Raw genomic sequence first — 22,817 nt, forward strand, 5'->3', positions numbered from 1 at the left:
GACTCGAGTTCCGGCCACAGGGCCATCTGTGGCTAGGCACTGACCTGGACTGCATCTAAAGCTGGAGGCTTGACAAGAGTGGCACCAGCTATAAATGAGGACCAGAAACCTCTGTCCCACAGCCCAGAGTCACAGCAGGGAGCAGACTCTCTGCGTCAGGATGTGGGCACCTGTGAGAGAGCATGACCCCGAGCCTGTCTGTGTCTTGCACTGTCCAAGTGGCGAGGACACCCTAAGCTGAGAGAGGAACATAAAAACTGGTTGGAGCCGTGTCTCTTGGACATAGTCAATTGTAAGGCTACAACGCACACAGGCCTGCCAGGACCTAAGTGGGACTTTACTGGGCAAGATAATTCCCACTCATTACAAGCCCATGGAGTAAAAATTTAAAAATCTCTTAAAAATGCAGTGCTGGGAGAACCAGTCCACAGACTCAAATTATTGAACAATTTATATCTGAGAAAACAGATAATAGAGCAATTTAAAAGAATCTTTAAAATAAGTGTTTAAAATGTTTAAAGAGATAATGGAAGGAATAGAATCTATAAGACAGGTGATTATAAAACCTGATTTGTTAGATGGTGTGTGTGGGGGGGGAGCCAATAGAAATCTTAGAAAACAAAATAACTTTTTGAAAAATTCGGCCTTAATACCATAAAGATAACTAAAGAGAAAATTAATGAATTAGATGCTAGCTCTGAGGAAATCAGCCACAATGCAGACTGAAGAGGAAAAAAAGAGATAGAGATACAAAAAAGAAGTTGGGGGACAGGCCAGAATGGGGAGCTACAACATAAACTTAGGGATTCTAGGGGAGACTAGAGATAACCAGAGGAAGCAATAGTTAAAGAATCAGTGGCTGGCCCTGGCTGGTTGCCCATAGAGCATCTGCTTGGCATATGGATGTCCCTGGTCTGACTCCAGGTCAGGGCACACAAGAGAAATAGCCATTTTCTTCTCTCCCACTCACTCTCTCTCTTCTTTCTCTTCCCCTCTCACAGCCATTGGCTTGACTGGTGCGAATGTTGGCCCCACGGCACTGAGAATAGCTCAATTGGTTTGAGTGTTGGCCCCAGACAGGCGTTGCTGGCTGGTTCTGGCTCAGGGTCTCTTACTAGGCTGTAGTCCTTTGAGGCCACACTGGGGCTGGAAGATGTCCTTCCAAGCCAACCTCATGGCTTTGACCTGAGGCTCCCCTTCCTCCCCTGTGGACCTCTCTTCATAGGGTTGCTTATGACATGACTGTTGGCTTTCCCCAGAGAGAGTGACCCCAGAAAGCAACCAAGATGGGAATCACAGTCTGTTATAATCTGATCTTGGAAGTGACATACCATCACTCCTGCTGTATTCTGTTAGTCACATTGACCGTCCCTGCTACAAAGTGGGAGGGGACTACAGAAAGTTGTGAATGTCAGGAAACAGGGATCATCCAGGGCCATCTTGGAGGCTGGCTACCTACCACATAGACCTCTTGCACAGATGAAGCCGCTATATGAGTAACCCTAGTCTTCCAGGCTCTAAGTGTACATTAATTTAATCCTCCCAGAACCCCTGGGAGGGAGGTATAATATTCTCCATTTTACAGATGAGGAAAGGAAGGCAGAAGAGGTTGGGTAACTTGGCCACAAATCCATGCTCCTAACCACTGCACATACTGCTTTCTTTAATGCCTCATCTGTGTGACCCCCGATCCTCCTGGGCTTTTGGCCCAGGCGTCCTACCCCGCCTGCGCATTCCCGCAGTCTGTTAGGGTTAGTTTCCCGCGTGAGTTTGTGAAAACCTATGGGGGCTGGAGGGGAGACACATTGCAGGGTTCAGCCCGGGTGCCCCCCCCCGCACCCCGCACCCCGCCCATGCTCACCGCAGCGCCTGACTCCGCACTGCCCTGCCTGCCCAGGTGCGGTGGACAAAGACCGCGGGCAGCGCCTCGGACAAGTTCCAGGAGACGTCGGTCTTCAATGAGACGCTGCGCATCGAGCGCATTGCGCGCACGCAGGGCGGCCGCTACTACTGCAAGGCGGAGAACGGCGTGGGCGTGCCCGCCATCAAGTCCATCCGCGTGGACGTGCAGTGTGAGTCGCGGCCCTCCCTGTCCACCCTGGTTTGGGACGGCCCCTGGGGGCTCAGGCTGGGAAGGAGGAGAGAGGGTGGGGTGCCTTGGCGGAGGAAGACAGTGGAGATTTTCTCCCTTCCATGCTGGAGCGGGACATCACTGGTGCGTCGCTGCTGCATCGCCCATGTGTACTCCCCTGTACCGCTCACGCAGTCCCGTCTGGACTCCCATCTGAACCTCGCAACATCCCTGTCAAGTGGGCAGGGAAGACAGGACAGGCTGGAATATATCTATTCCACAGATGAAGAAACTGAGGTACCAAGGCTCTTGACTTGCTCACGGGCATTGGTCTTTTCATTACGGTCCAGTGCTGTTCCCACAGCACCTCATGCCTCTGTTTTTTTCCCCGAGGCAGCTTGGAAACTTCCTTACCCCACCGCATGCAGGAGCAAGCACCCCGCAGTCCTTGCGGCTGCTTGGATGGGAAGCCCCCGGTCCCTCCCTGCCCTCCCTGGATATTTCCTTAACCTGAAGAAGCTGTTTCCCTGCTTGCCACCCACCTTTGTGCCTCTCCAGGCTGTGGCAGGTGCCCAGAACCTGTGGAGCCAGGCCGAAGGGCCTGCCTGACACCATCTTACTGTCTACAATGAACCCTACCCATTAAAAACACCTCACGTTCACCTGGGGGGGGGGATAGAATGGTGAGCAACGGAACCCCAGATTCTCTCTTCCGTCCCCCCTCAACCACCCAGGGGCCTGCCAAACCCTGGGGCTGAGGGTCATTCCTCGGAATTGGTGCTGGAGGGGCTGGCAGGCATGACCAGCGCCCCACCTCTGCCCACGGCCTTGGTAGTGACTTCTGTGGAAGCGCGCTGCGGCAGGAGGGCAGAATGTTGGGACATCCACTGTGGGACGTTTGAATGTGGAATGTTGGTACCTTTGGTTCACAATCCTGGTTGCACATTAGAATCCCCAGGGGATCCTTCTGAAAAAGACTGCTGGCTGAGTCTTATTTCCAGAAATTCTGATGTAACTGATTAGGGGTGGGGCCCTGATATTAGGATTTGTTTTTTTTTAAATTGAGGATTAATCTACATTCAATAGAGTGCACTAATCTTAAAGGTACAGTTTAGTGAATGCTTGCATATGTCTGGGCATGTGTAAACGCCATCCAGTTCAAGAGAATTTCTGGGACCGTAGAAAGTTTCTTCACGCTCCATGCCGGCCAGTCATCTTCTGAGAGACGCTCACTCTCCTGATTTCTGACACCATTAATGAGCTCCTTCAAGCACCACTCTTAAAAGGAAAATTTCCATGTGATTCTGTTGGGCGAACTGGGTCGAGAACCACCAACCTAGTCCGATTTACCAGTGAGGAAACAGAGAAGGGACCTGGGTGGGTCACAGTACAGGTAAATAGCTAGCCTGGGATTTGAACTAGGGCTTCCCGGTTTCTAGTCTGCACCTGCTCCCTCCATCCCGTGATGGGAGGGTAAAGATCGACAACCCCATGCAGGTCCTTGGGGAGGAATAGCTGGGAAGTGATCACGTCTAGTCGCCTGAGTCTAAAGGCCGCTCAAGCTTGCAGGGCTGGGAGAGCACCTGGCTCTCTGGAAGCCTCCCTGAGGGTGGCTCAGCTTCCCTTGCGGGCTGCTGGGAGCCCAAGCCCGCCATTGTGGGGTCGCCCAGCCTGACTCCATTGGGGTTGTGCCCTTGCAGACCTGGACGAGCCGGTGCTGACGGTGCACCAGACCGTGAGCGATGTTCGAGGCAACTTCTACCAGGAGAAGACGGTGTTCCTGCGCTGCACTGTCAACTCCAACCCGCCGGCCCGCTTCATCTGGAAGCGGGGTTCCGACACCCTGTCCCACAGCCAGGACAACGGGGTCGACATCTACGAGCCCCTCTACACCCAGGTCAGGACAGGCGGTGGCTGGCCTGGTCTCGTGGTTCACCCTACGCTCTTCCCCCCACACCCAACCCAGGAGGGGGTCACGGGGCTGAGGCTGCACCATCCAGAGTTCCCGGGACCCCCCTGACTGAAACAATTCTGTTCCGACAACGCAGATGTGCATGCTGATTGGGCTTCAGACACTCTGGGGCAGACGAAATTGGGACAGGAAGCTCAGGGAACAGTGATGGGGACAGGAGAGTCCCCAAGGCAACATGTCCTTCTGGAACATTGCCAGTGAGGGAAGGCACGCCCTAGAAGCAGGCAGGTCATCCCTGCCCACTGCTGGCTGTCAGATTATCGGGGCCTCATGAACAGACACAAGAGAAGTTGGGGGCAAAAAGATGATTCCACTTCCCATAGGCCCCCTGTGGTCCCAGGAAATGGTGATGAAGCCATCCTACCAAGGAGGGCTTTCAAAGGTGGCTTTCCTAGGTGGCTGTTAGAGCGTCACATGTGGCCATGGCCTGTGGGGCCAGCTCCATGTTTGTATGGGTGGCAAGACAGGTCTGAGTTTCCTCCTTACCCCTCCATTTTCCAAAGTGGAGAAACTGAGGCCTGGCCTGGCCAGCGTGCACCAGGGCAGCTCAGACCCAGAGAAGCCCGCAGTTTAGAGGGTGCAGTATCCACCCAAGACTTAAGCTCCCTGGAGATAAATAGTGTGGAGATTGGGAAAGACAGCAATTGGAATGAGAATTTGCTTTAGCCTCTGGTACTGGGTAAATATGTGAGGGACCCCTGGAAACCCCAAGCAGACCCCTCATACTAGTGGTCTGCTGCTGCCCAGGGGGAGACCAAGGTCCTGAAGTTGAAGAACCTTCGGCCCCAGGACTATGCCAGCTACACCTGCCAGGTGTCTGTACGCAACGTGTGCGGCATCCCAGACAAGGCAATCACCTTCCGGCTCACCAACACCACGGGTACAGGCAATTCCCCGCCCACACCCTTGCCTACCTGAGCTGACTCTCCAATCAGGAGACAGTGCCTTACCCCACACAGGACTCCAGGCACCCCTAGTGCCTCCCTCCTCCCCCACTCTGCCTGTTCCCTGCCTTCTCCCCTTTCTTCTCCCCCATCCTTCTCCAATCCCATGCTGTTCCTAGCTCCCTATATCCCACATTTAACCTTGCTTCATGGTTCCTTAAGACACCTCCTCCTTGTCCTCTTAGCACCACCAGCCCTGAAGCTGTCGGTGAACGAAACTCTGGTGGTGAACCCTGGGGAAAATGTGACGGTGCAGTGTCTGCTGACAGGCGGTGACCCCCTACCCCAGCTGCAGTGGTCCCACGGGCCAGGCCCGCTGCCCCTGGGGGCTCTGGCCCAGGGCGGCACCCTCAGCATCCCTTCAGTGCAGGCCCTGGACTCTGGCTACTACAACTGCACAGCCACCAACAACGTGGGCAACCCTGCCAAGAAGACCGTCAACCTGCTGGTGCGATGTACGTGGCTCCGGAGGGGTGGGAGGGAACTCGGAGGAAGACAGGGTCCCTGTCCTCCAGGAACTACCAATGAAATGGGATAGGGACCCTGTCTGCTTCCTCCTAGTAGGTGAGACATGCTGAGGAGGTGATCCAGGCACTTTTATTTCCCTGCAATTCAGATGTCTGCTAGCAGATGGCAGGATTAAAATCTGTGTAAAGTTTTACTTACAATATACCATCTACATTTCAAAACATAAACCTCAACAATCCAAAAGGTAGGAAGGATTGGTGTTGAGAACTTACATTTTCTTTTTTTAGATTGGGAAACTGAGGTTGCAAAAAAACTAAATATAAACTTCTAGTCTTCAAGGGAAATTTCCTGGCTTGCTTTTTGTATACTGGTTTCCAAGTGATCCACTGAGTTAAAGTGAAAATAACATAGCTTATGTGTAAGTATTTATTAGGAAAGCATTTCAGTGAGTCTGAAGATAATTATTAAATGTAAAAATGATACAAAACTTGGAGTATGATATAAAGAAGTACAAACACTTTCCTTACTAAACCTCAGCCTCAATAGTTAGCATTAGCTGCCTGATACGATCTGGATTTTGCTACTCTGCTTCAAGGAGAAAACTTTAAATTCTTTTGCTTGTGTAGGTTTAGGCTGTTTGTTTGTTATATATTTTTAAAGATACAGGCTGTTTCCAGCTCTTTAGCACTTGAAAGTTGAGTATAGCTTCTGTCAAATTCGATTCAGAGTCTTCTGAAGAAATGAGCTCTTTTTGTTGTTACTCTTTCACTGTGCAGTATCTCTCTGACTCTCCTTATAACAAGCTAGCTCTCTATGACTTTTTGCCTAATCAGAACAAGAAAGAAAGTAGCAAGATTGTGGATCTCTGATAACTATTTTTTCCTTGGATGTTATTTTTCCTATCAGAAGATTCTTTTCACCAGCTGTTTTCATTTGGCCTTTAAAAATCTTGCTTGATGAGAATTCACTTCACATCAATGACTTATGATCACTTCTTAGGTTGACACACAGCCTGCTTTGCCCAATCTAGTCCTGGTTTATGGCTGTTGGACCAGTGTCCTGTCCAATTAGCATCCAATATTAAAAGTTCTAACTCTTAGATTACATCAAACAATATTCAGACTTTAATTTTTATTTTATTTATATTTTAAGGATTTTATTTATTGATTTTAGATAAAGGGGAGAGAGGGAGACAGGGGTGAAGGAATGGGAAACATCACCTCATCGTTGCTTTTTGTACATGCCTTGACCGTGCAAGCCCGAGGGTTTCAAACCAGTGACCTCAGCCTTCCAGATCAACACTCTATCCGCTGCACCACCACAGGCCAGGCAGTATTCAGCTTTTTAAAAGAGGCCAGATCCTTTTCTATCTAAATTTATTATTGTATTGGCCTTTTCTTATAAACATTACACAAACTTGCTGCAAAGAGTTAAATAGCAAAAAAGGGTAAAACGTGCAGATTAAAAATTTCCCCCAACTCCCCTCCGTTCACTGTCTAGATAAACCATTATTACATCCTCATGCATCCTTCAAAAATCTATTTTATTCATTCAAGGTTTAAATAAAGTAGTGTAGTGGGTAAGCGCACGGGCTCTGAAGGAAACTGAGCCTTGGTTCCCTCCTCGTCCAATGGAGGCATGAAAGCGCCCCCACACCGACAGTGGGATGAGTACATGAGTAAACCATGGAAAGTGCTTGGAGCAGCCCCACTCTCGTGGTGTGTGTTCAGTCAACAGTGACTCGAATGACGACTAAACCCACTTTCCCACAGCGAGTTTTTTTTTTTTTTTTTTAACTTTTAAAAACACATCTGAACCAACAGAATAATTTCCAAGCAAAATGATGATTTCTTATGGTAGCAGGGGTGGGGGCGGCTAGGTGTAACTTCCAGCCCGCAGGGGGGCCACATTGAGGGGAGGAGCGGGGTCGGGAGCGGGGTGGGACATAGGCCCGGGCTTTGGGCCAGCCCCAGCCGCCTCCCCTCCCCACCCACCTGCAGCCATGAAGAACGCCACGTTCCAGATCACCCCGGACGTGATCAAGGAGAGCGAGAACATACAGCTGGGCCAGGACCTGAAGCTGTCGTGCCACGTGGATGCAGTGCCCCAGGAGAAGGTCACCTACCAGTGGTTCAAGAATGGCAAGCCGGCACGCATGTCCAAGAGGCTGCTGGTGACCCGAAATGACCCCGAGTTGCCTGCTGTCACGAGCAGCCTAGAGCTCATTGACCTGCACTTCAGCGACTATGGCACCTACCTGTGTGTGGCTTCCTTCCCAGGAGCACCTGTGCCCGACCTGAGCGTCGAGGTCAACATCTCCTCTGAGACAGGTGGGCAGCGGGGGGGGTGTGTGTGTGTGAGAGAGCTGGAGAGGCCCCCGGAGGGGAGGGGGCAGCCACTTAGGAAAGGGAGGCCAGTGTGGAGAAACTCCATTTGTTCATGCCACACACATTTATTAAGCACGTATTATATGCCAGGCACTATGCTAGGTGCTAGGGTAGAGTGGTGGGCAAAATAGAGTCTGCCGTCATTGAACTAAGTGGGAAGGCAAATGTGTTTCAGGTCGTCTCACAAATAAATATATCAAACGGGTATACGAGAGTCAGGAAAGAGTTCCCTAAGATAGAATCAGTGAATCCTGAGGAGAGGCAGGATTTTACTAGGCAGAGGAGAGCAAGGGAGTGTGGAAGAGAAAGGCAGGCCAAGGTATCAGCATGTGAAAAGGCACTGAGGCAGGGACATGTGGGGCCATTTGGAAAACTGAAGGAAGGGAAGTGTGGCTGGGAGAATGGAGTGAGATGAGAGTGGCAGGGTCAGCTGGGGCCAGATTGTGCAGGAGACTTGGGTCTCTATTTCAATAATAATAAATAACAAGAATGAAATAATAATGGCTAACATTTATTGGGTATTTGCTATGTGTTCTGATGATTTTTGTATTTATCTCATTCACCTTCATGACTTACCTTATAGGATAGTTTATCTTCCACTTTTAGAAATGAAGAAACAGGCTCAGAGAGTTTTCAAAACTTACCTAAGGTAACACAACAGTATGTGGTGGAGCTGGGATTTGAACCCAGGTAGTCTGCTTTCAGAACCTGATCTCTGCCCCCCCCCAAAGGGTTTACACTTTGAGAATGACAGGATTTTGGAGGGGTTGACTTTGGAGAGGGCCTCTAGAATCTCATCTCCTGTCCCTGGCACGTTGCACTGAGGAGCTGGCTGACTTTGGCTAACCCTCTTTAGCAGTCTGGATCTCACTTTCTCCTCTGTGACACATTGAACCAGGTGGCCTTGGTGGCCCCTTCCATCCTGACATCTGCACAGGGAGAGGCCAGGAAAGGCTTCCGGAAGGTGACTGACCTGAGCAGGGCTTTGTCCATGGACCAGCCCCTCTTAGCGTCCACAAATCTGTTTTGCCGATCACTGTGGGCCAGGCCCTCGGTCAGGAACTGGGGACCCAGACACAAGCACCACAGCTCTGTTCCCGGAGCCCACTGCCTAGCCTGGGAGACACACCTGTTGGGGTAAAGCAGGAATTGGAATGGCAAACCTTAGAAAGGACACAGGATCTAAAGGCAGGGTCTGCAGAGCATCCTGGGGGCACGAGAGAAGTCCCAGGCTGCCAGGGCATGCCAGGGGAGGCTTCACAAAGGAGCCATGCTCCCTGTGAGCATTTGCTAGGTGGGGGGACAATCCCAGGAGAGAAGGGATGGGCAACCCCTAAGGTGTACAAGACTTGGCTTGTTCAGGGAGTGCGGATCCCACAGCTGGGACACAGGATGGAAGAAGGAAGATGAGGCTGGGGGTGGCAGAGGCCAGAGTCCAGGGGCCTTGTTTACAGAGCCAAGGAGTTCGGGCTTTAACCTGAGGGTGGTGCAGCTTCAGAGAGGAGGACAGCCCACGAGCCTGTAAAAGTGAAGAAGGGTTGGGAGCTGGGATGCTTTAGAAATAGGGAAATCAATGGGGCACAGGGCCATTTCCTCCATTTGGCTCACAAGCCTAATGCTTAGGACATGGAAGCTTTTTAAGGGCTTGTGGAAATGGTTTAGACCTGGAAAAAGAAATTAATTGGCACTACAATACAAAGCAAAACCTGCAAAATTGAAGCCAATAAATGTATAAATGTTTATAGAGTGCAAATTATGCTAACTAGATAACTGGATCCCAGCATGCCTTGTTTAGTTATTTGCAATTTATATTTAATGTAGGACGTTTTAATTTGCTGGATGTGATATGGCCGGGACCCATGGAAATCTTTAAAAGACCCTCCATATGGGCATTGTGTTGGGTTGGGTTAGCTTTAGCTGCGAATAACAGGTAAACCCCATATAAAAGCGACTTAAATAAGCTAGCTGTGTATTTGTTCTTCATGCAAAAGTGAGCAGTCCGGGCTGAAATAGCAGCTCTGCTCCACCAGGTCCTCAGGGCCCCACATGTCATCTGGCCCTGCTGTTCTGTTCTCCTTAGCATGTGCCACCTCCTGCACAGTGGCAGCTCCAGTTGCAGTCGTCAACCAGCATTTATCCCAGCCTGCAGCAAGGAGGAAGGGAGCAGCAAATCTCCCATTCAAGGCACTTGTTTTCTGTCAAACCCCGCTGGCCAGAATTTAGTCACATGGTAGCCATAAGGCAGGCTGGGAGGCACCGCCTTTATTCTGGCCCTGTGTCCTGCTAAACCCCAAATACTTTATTACTTTGGATGAAAGGGTCAGGATGTTGGGAATACAGACCAGCAATCTGTGATAACGCTCCGGAAAGAGATGGTGGCTTTAACCAGAGCGGGACGGCTCGGGGGAGAGAGGAGACGGAAGGAGGAGATATCTAGCAGAATTGTTTAAAAGGTGGAATCCCCAAACGCAGTCACGTTGAGGGAAAGGAAAAGAAGGACTAGGCTGAACGACTTCAGCTCTTTTTCTGAGTTGGGAGTGCCTGAAGTAGAGGCTTAGGAGGTGGAAAGGATATGGGGAGGTGAGTTCTGCTTGGCGATACTGAGCGCTCTGTGGGACGTCTGGGATGGGGAAGGGAGGGTCACACTAGGGGGAGGGAAGCAGAAGCCCTCGAGCGGAGGTCAGGGGAACACTAACCTGCTCCCGTTCCCCCTCCCAGTGCCACCCACCATCAGCGTTCCCAAGGGCAGGGCTGTTGTGACCGTACGTGAGGGCTCACCCACCGAGCTGCAGTGCGAGGTGCGGGGCAAGCCGCGACCGCCCGTGCTCTGGTCACGCGTGGACAAAGAGGCTGCTCTGCTGCCCTCGGGGCTGCCTCTGGAGGAGACCCCGGATGGGAAGCTGCGGCTGGAGCGTGTGAGCCGCGACATGAGCGGGACTTATCGCTGCCAGACAGCTCGCTATAATGGCTTCAACGTGCGCCCCCGCGAAGCCCAGGTGCAGCTGAACGTGCAGTGTGAGTCTTACCGTCCCACCAGGGCCACCTCCGAGCTGTCCCTCCCTGTTCTCGCCAGGCCTGCCCCGTCTTCTCCCCTACATCCAACCTAGTCCAACCAACCCCCCCCCCCCTTATTGCTGATATCCCTACACCCTTCTTGATACCTTGACACATTTTTACAGGCAGGGAAACCAAGTCACAGAGAGGTTAAGTAATTTGAGTGAGTTCACACAGCTATTTAGAGGCGGGGCTGGGATGTGAACCTATGCCATCTAGTTCCAGGAATCGGGCTCTAAATCCTGACGTTATGCTGCTTTTTATTACATGGGGCACCAGGGGTCTATCCCGGACGCATGGTTGGAAGGAATGGCCAGGAGAGAGTAGGTATCCACAGCTCGGGGAGATATGAGCGTGGTTATTACAGGAATGTGTTACGAGTGTGTATCCGCCCTGAGACCCTTCCAGGGCTCAGGGCTCGGGAGTAGGAACGAGTGCATCGCCTTCCCCATGGGGCCGCTTCTCAGACCCACCTCGGCCCGGCTGACCGCCGCCCCTGCCTCCGCCTTCAGTCCCACCTGAGGTGGAGCCCAGCTCCCAGGATGTGCGCCAGGCTCTGGGCCGGCCCGTGCTCCTGCGCTGCTCGCTCCTCCGAGGCAGCCCCCAGCGCATCGCCTCGGCTGTGTGGCGCTTCAAAGGGCAGCTGCTGACTCCGCCGCCCGTCGTCCCCGTCGCAGCCGAGGCTCCCGACCACTCTGAGCTCCGCATCGACGCCGTCACCCGCGACAGCAGCGGCAGCTACGAGTGCAGCGTCTCCAACGACGTGGGCTCCGCGGTTTGCCTCTTCCAGGTCTCGGGTGAGCGTGGGTCCTGCCCCACCCAACCCAGGCCCCGCCCCACCCAACCCAGGCTCCACCCAACCCAGGCCCCGCCCCACCCAACCCAGGCCCCGCCCCACCCAACCCAAGCCCCGCCCCGACCCCAGCCGGCCCACGCCCAGCCAGGGCTCCCACAGCGTTCCTACCCGCCTACACCAAGTTTAGGCCCCGGTCTTTCCAAGGCCTGCCCTGCCAGGCCGAGACCCCCCCATCCCAGCCGGACCCAATCAGGACCTCATTGTACAGTTATGGCCCCCTCCTCTTAGTCCCACTCTAAGCGTAGGCCTTCTCCTCTCAAGGCCCGTCTATACCTGTTATAAGCCCCGCCTGTTTTAGCTCAGCCTCCTCCGTTGGACTCGGACAGCCCCGCCCATTTCAAGGCCCTTCTTGGCCACGCCCATGGTTTGGCCCTCCCACGGGCCCCAGGTCTGGTCCCTCCCCTTTTAAAGACTTGTACGCACGGAACCTAGGCTCCGCCCACATAATGCATAGGCCCCTTCCTCTTATCCAATCCCAGCTCTCCGCTTCCCGCTGTTTCCGTCGAAGACCCCTCCAGCCCCGCTCCCCCGGTTTAGACCCACCCACCCACTCAAGCCTTGGGCAATGCTCATCTCAGGGATGACGTTTCAAGCCCCTCCTCCTTCGTCCTTGGTCCCAGAGACTGGGGATGGGGAACCTCCTCTTTTCGTGACTGCAGGCCCAATGTGAGTGGCCTGAGCTGTAGCTTAAGCGAGAGAAGACGCCCCTCTGTAGTGTCTCTCTAGAACCTGGTGAGTGGTTCTGGTCCAGCCCACGCACATTTCCTGTCTGTCACCCTAGAGCTTCAGGCCCCTTGGTGCCCAGAAAGCCCTCGCAGCCCCATCTCCTCATCAGAGCGTTCCTGGGCAGGCTGATGGGGTGCAGACCGGAGTAGGTGGGCCCAAAAGGAGTGGAGGTCCTGGTGAAGGGCAGGGTGAAGGGCGAGAGGGGCTGACTGGGTTGCCCACCCTGTAGCTCCATTGGGGAGAGCCAGTTTCCCGTCAGAGCTGGTGGCAGTGCCCCCAGAAGAACCCCAGGCATGCTGTCCTCCATTCCACCACTCTCCCAGCTCTCCCTACAGCCCCAGACTGACTGGGTGCCCCTTTAGCTTTCATTTGGATCTCCTCACCTAACAGCAGGGGGCTAGCACCACAGGTCACTGCCACCTCCCCAGCCCTGCCAGCCAGAGGCCCCTGTGACATTTCCCACCTCCTCCCCCTCTCCCCTGTTCTCCCACACTTTCCCTGTCTCCCCACCGTTTTGCCTCTCTATCCTCCTATCTCTTCTCTTCCTTCCACCTCTATTCCTTGGCCCTTCTTCCTGTCTATCCCTCAATCCTTTTTCCGGTGTCTTCTCTAATATCCCTTCTATCTCCCCAAATTTCTGTCTGCTCTTTTACTTGGCCATTCTCACCAACACCACCTCTTGGAAATCTCCATTTCCCACCTTCTCTCCTACTCCACCCTCATTCTCCCCAAACCCTTCTTCTCCCCCCATCTCTTCTCCTCTCAATATTCCCTTCTCTTTGTTTCCCCCATCCCCTCTCTCTGTTCTATCCCGTCCTCTCTGTCTTCCTCCCCCACGCCTCCTCTCTCTGTGTCTCCCCATCCTCAACCCTCCATGGCCCCATGCTCCCCTCCCCGCCCTCTCAGCCAAAGCCTACAGCCCGGAGTTTTACTTCGACACCCCCAACCCCACCCGCAGCCACAAGCTGTCCAAGAACTACTCCTACGTGCTGCAGTGGACCCAGAGGGAGCCTGATGCTGTCGACCCCGTGCTCAACTACAGACTCAGTGTCCGCCAGGTGGGCCAAGGGGTATGGGGCCCCGTGTCAGCTGACCCTGGAGGTGCTCATCAGGCCAGGGAAAGGGGTTGAAGATGGGGCTGGGATACACTGACCCTTCTTGTAGACAACTCCTCAATGCCAGACAGGACATGTTCTGGACACAGAAGCAGGAGCTGGGCAGTGCTAGGGACCTGACCCTTCTGGACCCATGCTCTGGGCACAGCCTTGAGAATCGCGCAGGGGTCAATGGAGGGGGAGGGGTCAGAGCCAGCTCTGCTCATGAAACACGGAATCTACTCTTATGTTGGAAGCTTGAGGCAAAAACTTAAGGCGTGAACTTAAGTCTCACCCATGGGGTCTCTAGAATGAAAGTCCAGAGCCACAGGACGTTTTGGTGGAGGGTAAGAGGGTGACTTTGGGGCAGACTGCCTCAGCTAGGATCTGGCTCTGTATGAACGTGGGCAAGCTACAACCGTTTCGCCTTGGTTTCCTCATCTATAAAATGGGAGTGAAATGATAGCATTCTACCTCACAAGGTCATTATTTTGAGGATTAAATGAGTTCATAATTACAAAGCATTTAGTGCCTAGCACACCTGAAATGTTGACTATGTGTTGGTGCCCCCTATTAAGGCAGCTCTGGGAGGTAGGCACGGAAGGGGTGAGGGCTCTGTCCCTCATCTGTAGGCCTCGCTTCCAGGTCCTTTGCTCTTTCTGCTCCTTGATGCTGACCCCCAAAGTCACCCCAGGGCCTGGGCTGGGGCTCTGGTGGAGGAAAGGGTCGACCTAGCATCTGGGAACTCTGTACCCGCAGTTGAATCAGCACAGTGCCATGGTGAAGGCCATCCCAGTGCGGCACGTGGAGAAGGGGCAGCTGCTGGAGTACATCCTGACTGACCTCCGTGTGCCCCACAGCTACGAGGTCCGCCTCACGCCCTATACCACCTTTGGGGCTGGTGACATGGCCTCCCGCGTCATTCACTACACAGAGCGTAGGTGGTGGTGGTGGTGGTGGTGGGAGGGTGGGTCCGTCTTATGTTCAGGGGACCCCTCCACCACCCTCACGCGGTTCCTGAGCTTGGGGCTCCCCCCTGTGCAGGGCCCTGCTCCGCCACTGCAGGCCAGGCCCCTCTGGCTTTCAGTCCTGGCTCTGGGGACCCTGCCTCTGGTCGTAAACTCGGGTACCCTCTGCCCAGCCTCGCTCGATTCTAACTTGGTTATCTTGCTTGCTTTCTCAGCCATCAACTCTCCCAACCTGTCAGGTGAGACACCCCCACCCACGCCTCCTTCTCCTTAGGAACACGAAAGCACCTCTGGTGGGAGGAAGGGACCCGAAGAGATACCCAGAGAGAAACCAGGACAGAGGTCAGCAGCTGGAAGGAGAAGCTAGAGGGAGCAGGGCTAGGCTTGAACATGTCTGCATCCAGGATTTATTCTGGGCCTTACAGGTGGAGGACCGGGGTGGAGCCAAGGGACATCTCTAACTCAGGGCCGTTCATCCTCACTCAGCACCATGCACTGTCCCCCAAAGAAAGGCCAGGCCAATCCCTATCCCCTGCTCTCTGGGGCAGGTGTCCTAAATCTGAGATCTATGGACCCCCGGAGGACCAATGAACAGGATTCAAGGGGTCTGTGAGTCTGGAATCTGGAAGGACATGTGTTTCTTTATTTTCCCCAGCTCCTAGCAGAAATGTAACATCTCCTTCAGTGGTGAAGAATGTGGGCAACCGGCCACAGTGCACAATCAGTACTTGTGACTCGGTCATCAGAAATCTGATGTTTTTACATCACCTTAGAGTAGTGGCAGCTATCTCTCAATATCGTTTACATTCATTAGTATTTCAAAACTTTAGCAGTTATTAGACCTAACACTGGATCTCCTGATTTCATTGGATAATAAAGAAGCCCGCTTATTGTATCACAAATCTGTGTTAAAGTATTTGACAACTCTCAGTAGAATTGATTTTCTGTACAAACCTTTGTATTTTGTGTAATGCCTCTAAAGTCATTATTCTGAGACGGGGTCCTTAGACTTCACTAGTTGCCAGCAGGGTCTGTGGTGCCACGAGAAGGTTCAGAAGTCCTGTTTGGGGAATGAATTAGTCAGGGGTCTCGCTGCCTGGTCTCTCCAGCCTTGGAACCCTGGGCCCACCGCTTGGGAGCTGCCTCAGGGTGGCCAGGGAGGGCAGGGCTGGGCCAGAGGACCTCAGGAGGCTGACCCTCTTTGTCTGACCCCCGTATGCCACCCAAATGCAGACAACACCTGCCACTTTGAGGACGAGAAGATCTGCGGCTACACCCAGGACCTGACAGACAACTTTGACTGGACACGGCAGAACGCCCTGACCCAGAACCCCAAGCGTTCTCCGAACACGGGTCCCCCCACTGACATCAGTGGCACCCCCGAGGGTGAGGAGGTGTCCTGTTACTAGGATTAGAGGACTCCTTCAGGGATCTGGCCTCGGGGAGCCCCCGTGTGAGGGGAGACACAGCTCTGTTCTGACAGAGGATCAGGAAGCAGAGGAACTTCAGTAGAGCTGAGAACTCATGAAGGCCTGGACCCCTGTGCTGTGAGGCAGGGAGGCTGGGATGAGATGGGGTGAGGCCCCTGGCATTCGTACAGCTGAGAGGACGGCGGAGAGGGAATCAGGGGGGAAGAGGTCTGGGTGGGGTGAGGAGGAGGCTGTCGGTTTACCTCCCCCCTCCCCGGCAGGCTACTACATGTTCATTGAGACGTCGAGGCCCCGAGAGCTCGGGGACCGGGCACGCTTGGTGAGTCCCCTGTACAACGCCAGCGCCAAGTTCTACTGCGTCTCCTTCTTCTACCACATGTACGGGAAGCACATCGGTGAGTCGGGGAGCCGGGCAGTCCGCCCAGGGTGTGTTGGGGCGGGCTGGGGGCGGGGAGGGAGAGTCCAAAGGGGCCCAGGGGCCTCCCCACAGGTGGCCTGGGTTTCCCAGCTTGGCTGAACCAGAGAGCCGTGGAGGGGTGTGGGCAGAATCTTCACAGAGGTGGTGGTCTGGAGCCAGCCTGTGGGAGGTTTTGAGATGATCAAGGCTTCCTGAGTCTTGGAGGGAGTGGAGGAAACAGATAAGAGGTCACATGTGCTGAGCGCCTGCCAGGTGCCAGGTGGCATCTTGGGTGCTCTGCGTCTATGGTCTCATTATCCCTCACAACCGCCAGGTGACGGAGGTGTCCAGAGTGATTAAACATTTCCCCAGGCCGAGACCATACAGCAACCCAGTCTGTCTGCCTCCCTCAGACCCCAAACACAGGGTTGGCAGGGTGCTACTTTGTGAGTGGTGAGAGGAATCCTGCTTCCTAAGGGTGGGCGTGAGCCTAGGGAATGCCCCCTGGAGAGCCACGGCGTTGGTGGGAGCGTCACATTAACCAGTGAGCTCCTCAGCATGGCCGTGGCTTCAGGGCTCCGGCTTGGTGCCGGGCGTCAGTGCCGCAGTAAATCGGGCGGACAAGCTCTGCATCCTCTTGGTGCCCACAGCCAAGTTAGAGACAGACGTTAAACAACTAATTGTACCGAATAAGATTCAGCAGCCACTGTGACACATGTCTACAGCAGAAGGACGGAGGCCCAGACAGCTGGTAGCAGGGACAGACGCTGGGCCTGCTTATTAAAGACTCTGCTGAGGAAATGACCATTTTTAAATTTTTCATTTGTTTGCTTGTTTACTTACTACTTATGGGAAAGGTAACACATTCTGCGTGGGCCCAAGGGTATACAAAAGGGTGCGTGAGGAGAGTCCCCCCATCCCCATCCTCCGGCCACCTATTGCCCCCCACCCCAGTGACAATCAATGCACTAGACTTTGGGGGAAATTTCCAGAAATACTTTATGGACTAGAAGCAGTACACGTATATTGTCCCCCCGCCCCAATTTTACGCACATTGTCGTGAGCCTTACCATGAGCCTTATTTCCCTCTGAACCGTGCATCTTGGTGACCGTGCCTCAACAGGCCACAGAACACTTGCTTCCAAGGCTGCACAGTAGAGGAAGTGACTTTAAGCACGTGTAGACCCTAGAGCAGGGGTCCCCAAACTTTTTACACAGGGGGCCAGTTCACTGTCCCTCAGACCGTTGGAGGGCCGGACTACAAAAAAAAAACTATGAACAAATCCCTATGCACACTGCACATATCTTATTTTAAAGTAAAAAAACAAATACAAGCCCTGGCCGGTTGGCTCAGCGGTAGAGCGTTGGCCTAGCTTGCGGAGGACCCGGGTTCGATTCCCGGCCAGGGCACATAGGAGAAGCGCCCATTTGCTTCTCCACCCCTCCGCCGCGCCTTCCTCTCTGTCTCTCTCTTCCCCTCCTGCAGCCAAGGCTCCATTGGAGCAAAGATGGCCCGGGCGCTGGGGATGGCTCTGTGGCCTCTGCCCCAGGCGCTAGAGTGGCTCTGGTCGCAACATGGCGATGCCCAGGAGGGGCAGAGCATCGCCCCCTGGTGGGCAGAGCTTCACCCCTGGTGGGCGTGCCGGGTGGATCCCGGTCGGGCGCATGCGGGAGTCTGTCTGACTGTCTCTCCCTGTTTCCAGCTTCAGAAAAATGCAAAAAAACCCACAAAACAAAACAAACAAACAAACAAACAAAAAACAAATACAATATTTAAAATAAAGAACAAGTAAATTTAAATCAACAAACTGACCAGTATTTCAATGGGAACTATGCTCCTCTCACTGACCACCAGTGAAAGAGGTGCCCCTTCCGGAAGTGCGGTGGGAGCCGGATAAATGGCCTCAGGGGGCTGCAGTTTGGGGACCCCCGCCCTGTAGGCTCACTATGGAGACGGCTCCACAGCTCACACGCTGGGTCAAGCCGAGCCGATGAACTGAAGTGGGGTGGGATGGAAGGTTCTGCATCCCCGGGGGCCTCCAGACCATCCGTGTGGACCAGTGTGCCCGTGGCTGTGTCTGGGCTTCCTGAGAAGCCTCCTCTGGGGTAGGTGGGGGCAGGGGACCAGGACGGCCTGCTCTGTCCGGCCCTTCTGCTTCCACTTGGCTTCCCAGCTCGAGTAACCAATGCAAACCGATTCTGCTTTGTCCCAGCCTTTCCCAGTTTTACACTGAAAGTCCCACGTCGCTGGTGAGCTCAGAGAGTTGGTCACTTTATCCCCAACTCATGAGGGGCACTGGGGACCCAGCTGCCAAGTAGAGCATGTTGGGTCCAGTATGGCCCTGGGATGTCAGGCCTTGTGAGCTGGGGTACTGGGGTGTCCAGGAGCAGTCTGGGCCCAGAGCATGCCCGGTGTTCCCTAGGGGCTGGAGCAAGCCATCAGTGAAAGCTTCCCGGGGGCAGATTGGATTCTAGCTGAAAAAGACGCAGTGAGCGTCCCAGGTGCCCAGCAAAGGAGTGGGCTGTCCTGTCCCCGGACTGGAGGCCCGTCGGGCAGGGATGCTGTGGAGGGGACTCCTGTCCATATCAGGCTACTCCCCGGCTCTGTCTCCTTCCATCACCCACCGTCTTCTCCAGGCCTCCATTCCTCGTCAGACCCTACCTGCTCCTCCACCCTTGTTTCCTGCTGCTCTCCCTCTGGCTACCGCTTGGCTCACCACACTGGTCCCGCTGCTTTGCTTTAGACACTCGAGGCAGCCTCCTGCTTTAGAGGCCTTTGCTCATGATGTTCCCCTGGCCTGGAACAAACATGCTCCCCCTCCCCTCACTCAGGTCTCCTGAGAGCGGTCCCTGACGGCCCCCTCTGAAACGGATCTTCCTTCCCTGAGTGATTCCCTTGACCACGCTTACCGCCTGCAGGCTCAAGCCCCAGGAGGGCAGGGGTCTTCGTCTTATTCACTGACCTGTCTCTAGCGCCTGGAAGACCGCCTGCCACACAGCGGTGCCCCGTTAGTCGATTGAACGAATGAATAAATGAATGATAGGGAGGTCTGACCTTGATGAACCCCGAGGTAACTTCTAATCCTGAGATTCGATGAAAGTCCTCTTTCATTCCTGGTGACAAGGTGTGAAAAGTTCTTCATTCACTATTTAATTATTGAGGGCCAATTACAATTTAATGCAGACTTGCCCCTCCAGGAGTCCTAGGGAAGAGAAGATGGGAATCCCAATATCGGCCACACCCCCAAGCAGAGAGTGGGCTGGGCCTGGGGGAGGGGCAGTGTAAGGACTCAAGAGTTCCCAGGACACAGAGAGAACTGCCAGCTGAAGTCTAGGAAGACTTCTTGGAGGATGTGACATTCCAGAGAGACCTTGAAACACAGGAAGGATTTGGCTAGGAGAATGCGTCGGGAAGGGCATCTCAAGCAGTGGAACCGCATAAGCGAAACCCCCGAGGCTGAACAGCCGGAGCGTGTGCAGGCCCCAGCGTGCAGTTGCATTTGGCTTTGGAGGAGATCAGAAACGTAGGGAAGGATGTAGCGAGCAGGCCCCCACTAAGGGAGGTTGCAGGTCCTGGGCCCCGGCTGACACCTGTAAAAGGCTGAGCAGGGAGGATCTTGGAGCTGATGGGGTGCTCAGGGGAGGGAGCAGGAGTTCAGTTTTTGTTTCAACAGTGAAAAGGTGGAGTGCTCCCATTAGCATCCTTGGGGCAGGGTGGTGCAGGAGGAAGAAAAGATGTGAATCAGGTGGGACCCCCAGGGGAAGAGGAAGAGGGGAGGATCTCCAGGAAGAGGAGGAGAAAGAGGTTCCCCCTTTTTTTTTTGTACTTTTCTGAACCTGGAAACGGGGAGGCAGTCAGACAGACTCCCGCATGCGCCCGACCGGGATCCACCTGGCACGCCCACCAGGAGGCAATGCTCTGCCCATCCGGGGCGTTGCTCTGTCGCGACCAGAGCCACTCTAGCACCTGGGGCAGAGGCCAAGGAGCCATCCCCAGCGCCCGGGCCATCTTTGCTCCAATGGAGCCTCGGCTGCGGGAGGGGAAGAGAGAGACAGAGAGGAAGGAGAGGGGGAGGGGTGGAGAAGCAGATGGGCGCCTCTCCTGTGTGCCCTGGCCAGGAATCAAACCCGGGACTTCCGCATGCCAGGCCGACACTCTACCACTGAGCCAACCGGCCAGGGCCAAGAGGTCCCTTTGGGGCTGGTGAAGAACCCAGAAAGCACTGGGCCTCGAGTCCTGCTGAAGCCAATATGGCACCTCCTAGCCCACTGGCTGCCAGTGGCAGCCCCCTCACGGCCCTATCTGCTGGACAGGGTCCCGGGCCCCCGCCAGATCTGCTGCAGGCGAAGGGGGTATTTCTTGCGGTCCCTCCTCTCCCCTCCCTTCCCACCGTACCTGGCGGCTCTGGGCACCAGATGTCCCTAGACCCTGTGTTTCGCAGGCTCTTCTTGGTCCAAGCCAACTCCTTTCATTTCACGCAGGTAACATTTGGTGGCTCTCCCCCACAGGAGGTCTCTCTATCTGGTGTCACAGATGGTGCAGCTTTGTCTGTGGGCAGCACTATGGAAATGCCAGCCACCAGGTGCCATCTAAGTTGATTCCTCTTCCCTCTGAGCCAGGTCTTTTATGTCACCGGGGGCTGGAGATTGGCTAGAAGAGCTGAGGAGGGGGCATGACATTGCCCGGCTGCCCTTAGCCAAGCCACAGCCCACCCCGCCCTCCCACCGTCCCTCAGCACCTGCAGAACTCCCGGCCCTGGGTCTGCGGGCAGATGGGCTCAACACCCGCAGACCAATGCCCCCAACACACTTCCCTTTCACTCTTGTTACCCCGGCAGTGGGGCACGTATACTGATCTCTTTCTCTAAATCAACTCGTTCCTTTTCTCTTAGCATTGTCCTAAGCATTAGTACGAGAGAAATTATGGGCTTGAAGGGCTAGCTTTATAGGTATTAGACATTTTAAAGTCCGTGCCTGTACCTCCAGAAATCATGCCACGTATCACGTCCTGCCATGGGTCTGCGCTGCATGTTTGGGAATCCTGCAGGGTGTGCAGACATAGGCCCCGTCACCCTGGGACAAGTCTAGAGTGGGGAGGGTAGTATGTGCGTGTGTGTGTGCGTGTGTGTGTGTGTGTGTGTGTGTGTGTGTGTGTTTCGGGGACGGGGACTAGCTGATCAGGAAGGAAGGGAAGAAATGAAAGAAAACTTGCAAATTGTCCTGGTGAACTGCAGTCCCGCTGCCATCTCTCCCTTTCCTGTGTTAACCGCCGCCGCTCCCCTCGGCCGGGAGAACGGGACGTCGAAGCAGCATGTGCCGGGGAGAAGGTGCCTTCTCACAGGGACAGCGCTGTGGGCGGTGGCAGGAGAGGAGGGCCTGGTGGAGGGGGCAGGGGAAGGGGGCCCTGGCCCAGACCTCACGGGCTGCCTCTCTTCACACCCACCACAGGCTCCCTCAACCTCCTGGTACGGTCTCGGAACAAAGGGGCCCTGGACACGCACGCTTGGTCCCTCAGTGGCAATAAGGGCAACGTGTGGCAGCAGGCCCATGTGCCCATCAACCCCAGCGGGCCCTTCCAGGTGAGTCTGCCAGGCCTCGAGGCCCCTCCCACGCTCTCCCAGCCCTGGGACGGTGGTCCCGGCCAGGACTCACTCAGGAGGCTTCGTGTTGTTCCCGGGAGCCGGTGCGGAGAGGCGGGGTGTGGGGACTGGGGCTTCCAGGGGCACTGGGAGGAAGGGGTCGCAGTCCGTCTGGCCGAGCCTCCCTAACTGCTGCTCCCTGCTGTCTGACCCCACCCCAGATCATATTTGAGGGGGTTCGAGGCTCAGGCTACCTGGGGGATATTGCCATAGATGATGTCACCCTGAAGAAGGGAGAATGTCCCCGGAAGCAGATGGATCCCAATAAAGGTGAAGACTGGAAGAGGGTGGGGTGAATCCATGGGGGGCCCCCGTGGGTGGACGCCTGTGTCTGAAAGGGGCTTCGGGGTGGCTGGGCGACAGGCTGTGTGTGTCGGCGACGGGGTGAGGACCTGGGCTCCAGCCCGGCTCAGGCTGTGTGTGTCGGCGACGGGGTGAACACCTGGGCTCCAGCTTGGCTCAGGCTGTGGGGCGTACGTAGGACAGTAAGACCAGAACGTGCCCTCCCGTGGGTGTGCTTAGCCACCTTCGTACCCGGGGTGTCACCTGTGCCTGGGTGCACCTCTGTGTGCGTGGGTCCAGATGGGAGCACATGCCCCCACTGGGGGCCAGGAGTTTGCAATAACAACAGCTCAAGTTCACCGAGCAGTAACTATGTACCAGGCCAGATACGAAAACCTGTATGTGCGTGAGCTCATTCGATCCTCAAAACAGCCCTCTGGGGTAGCTCTTACTATTAGACTCATTTTACGGATGAGGAAACTGAGGCCCACTGAGGTCGAGTAAATTGCTCCACATCTTAGTCAGCCGG

At 54.7% G+C, this 22,817-nt stretch overlaps 1 protein-coding gene across 1 annotated transcript in view; it reads left to right on the plus strand.

Annotated features, from left to right (window-relative positions):
* Positions 1-22,817, plus strand: part of MDGA1 (MAM domain containing glycosylphosphatidylinositol anchor 1) — a 61,496-nt gene that overhangs the window by 33,459 nt on the left and 5,220 nt on the right. Inside the window, exons 3-16 of the mRNA XM_066359507.1 lie at positions 1,898-2,072; positions 3,772-3,968; positions 4,791-4,923; positions 5,173-5,442; positions 7,456-7,785; positions 10,561-10,857; positions 11,409-11,693; positions 13,385-13,536; positions 14,332-14,509; positions 14,756-14,779; positions 15,774-15,926; positions 16,231-16,365; positions 21,816-21,946; positions 22,168-22,276. Coding sequence (XP_066215604.1) covers positions 1,898-2,072; positions 3,772-3,968; positions 4,791-4,923; positions 5,173-5,442; positions 7,456-7,785; positions 10,561-10,857; positions 11,409-11,693; positions 13,385-13,536; positions 14,332-14,509; positions 14,756-14,779; positions 15,774-15,926; positions 16,231-16,365; positions 21,816-21,946; positions 22,168-22,276 — 2,569 coding nt within the window. The remainder of the gene's footprint in view (positions 1-1,897; positions 2,073-3,771; positions 3,969-4,790; positions 4,924-5,172; positions 5,443-7,455; positions 7,786-10,560; positions 10,858-11,408; positions 11,694-13,384; positions 13,537-14,331; positions 14,510-14,755; positions 14,780-15,773; positions 15,927-16,230; positions 16,366-21,815; positions 21,947-22,167; positions 22,277-22,817) is intronic.

This window comes from Saccopteryx leptura, chromosome 1, assembly GCF_036850995.1.
Source record: "Saccopteryx leptura isolate mSacLep1 chromosome 1, mSacLep1_pri_phased_curated, whole genome shotgun sequence".
Classification (NCBI taxonomy): Eukaryota; Metazoa; Chordata; class Mammalia; order Chiroptera; family Emballonuridae; genus Saccopteryx; species Saccopteryx leptura.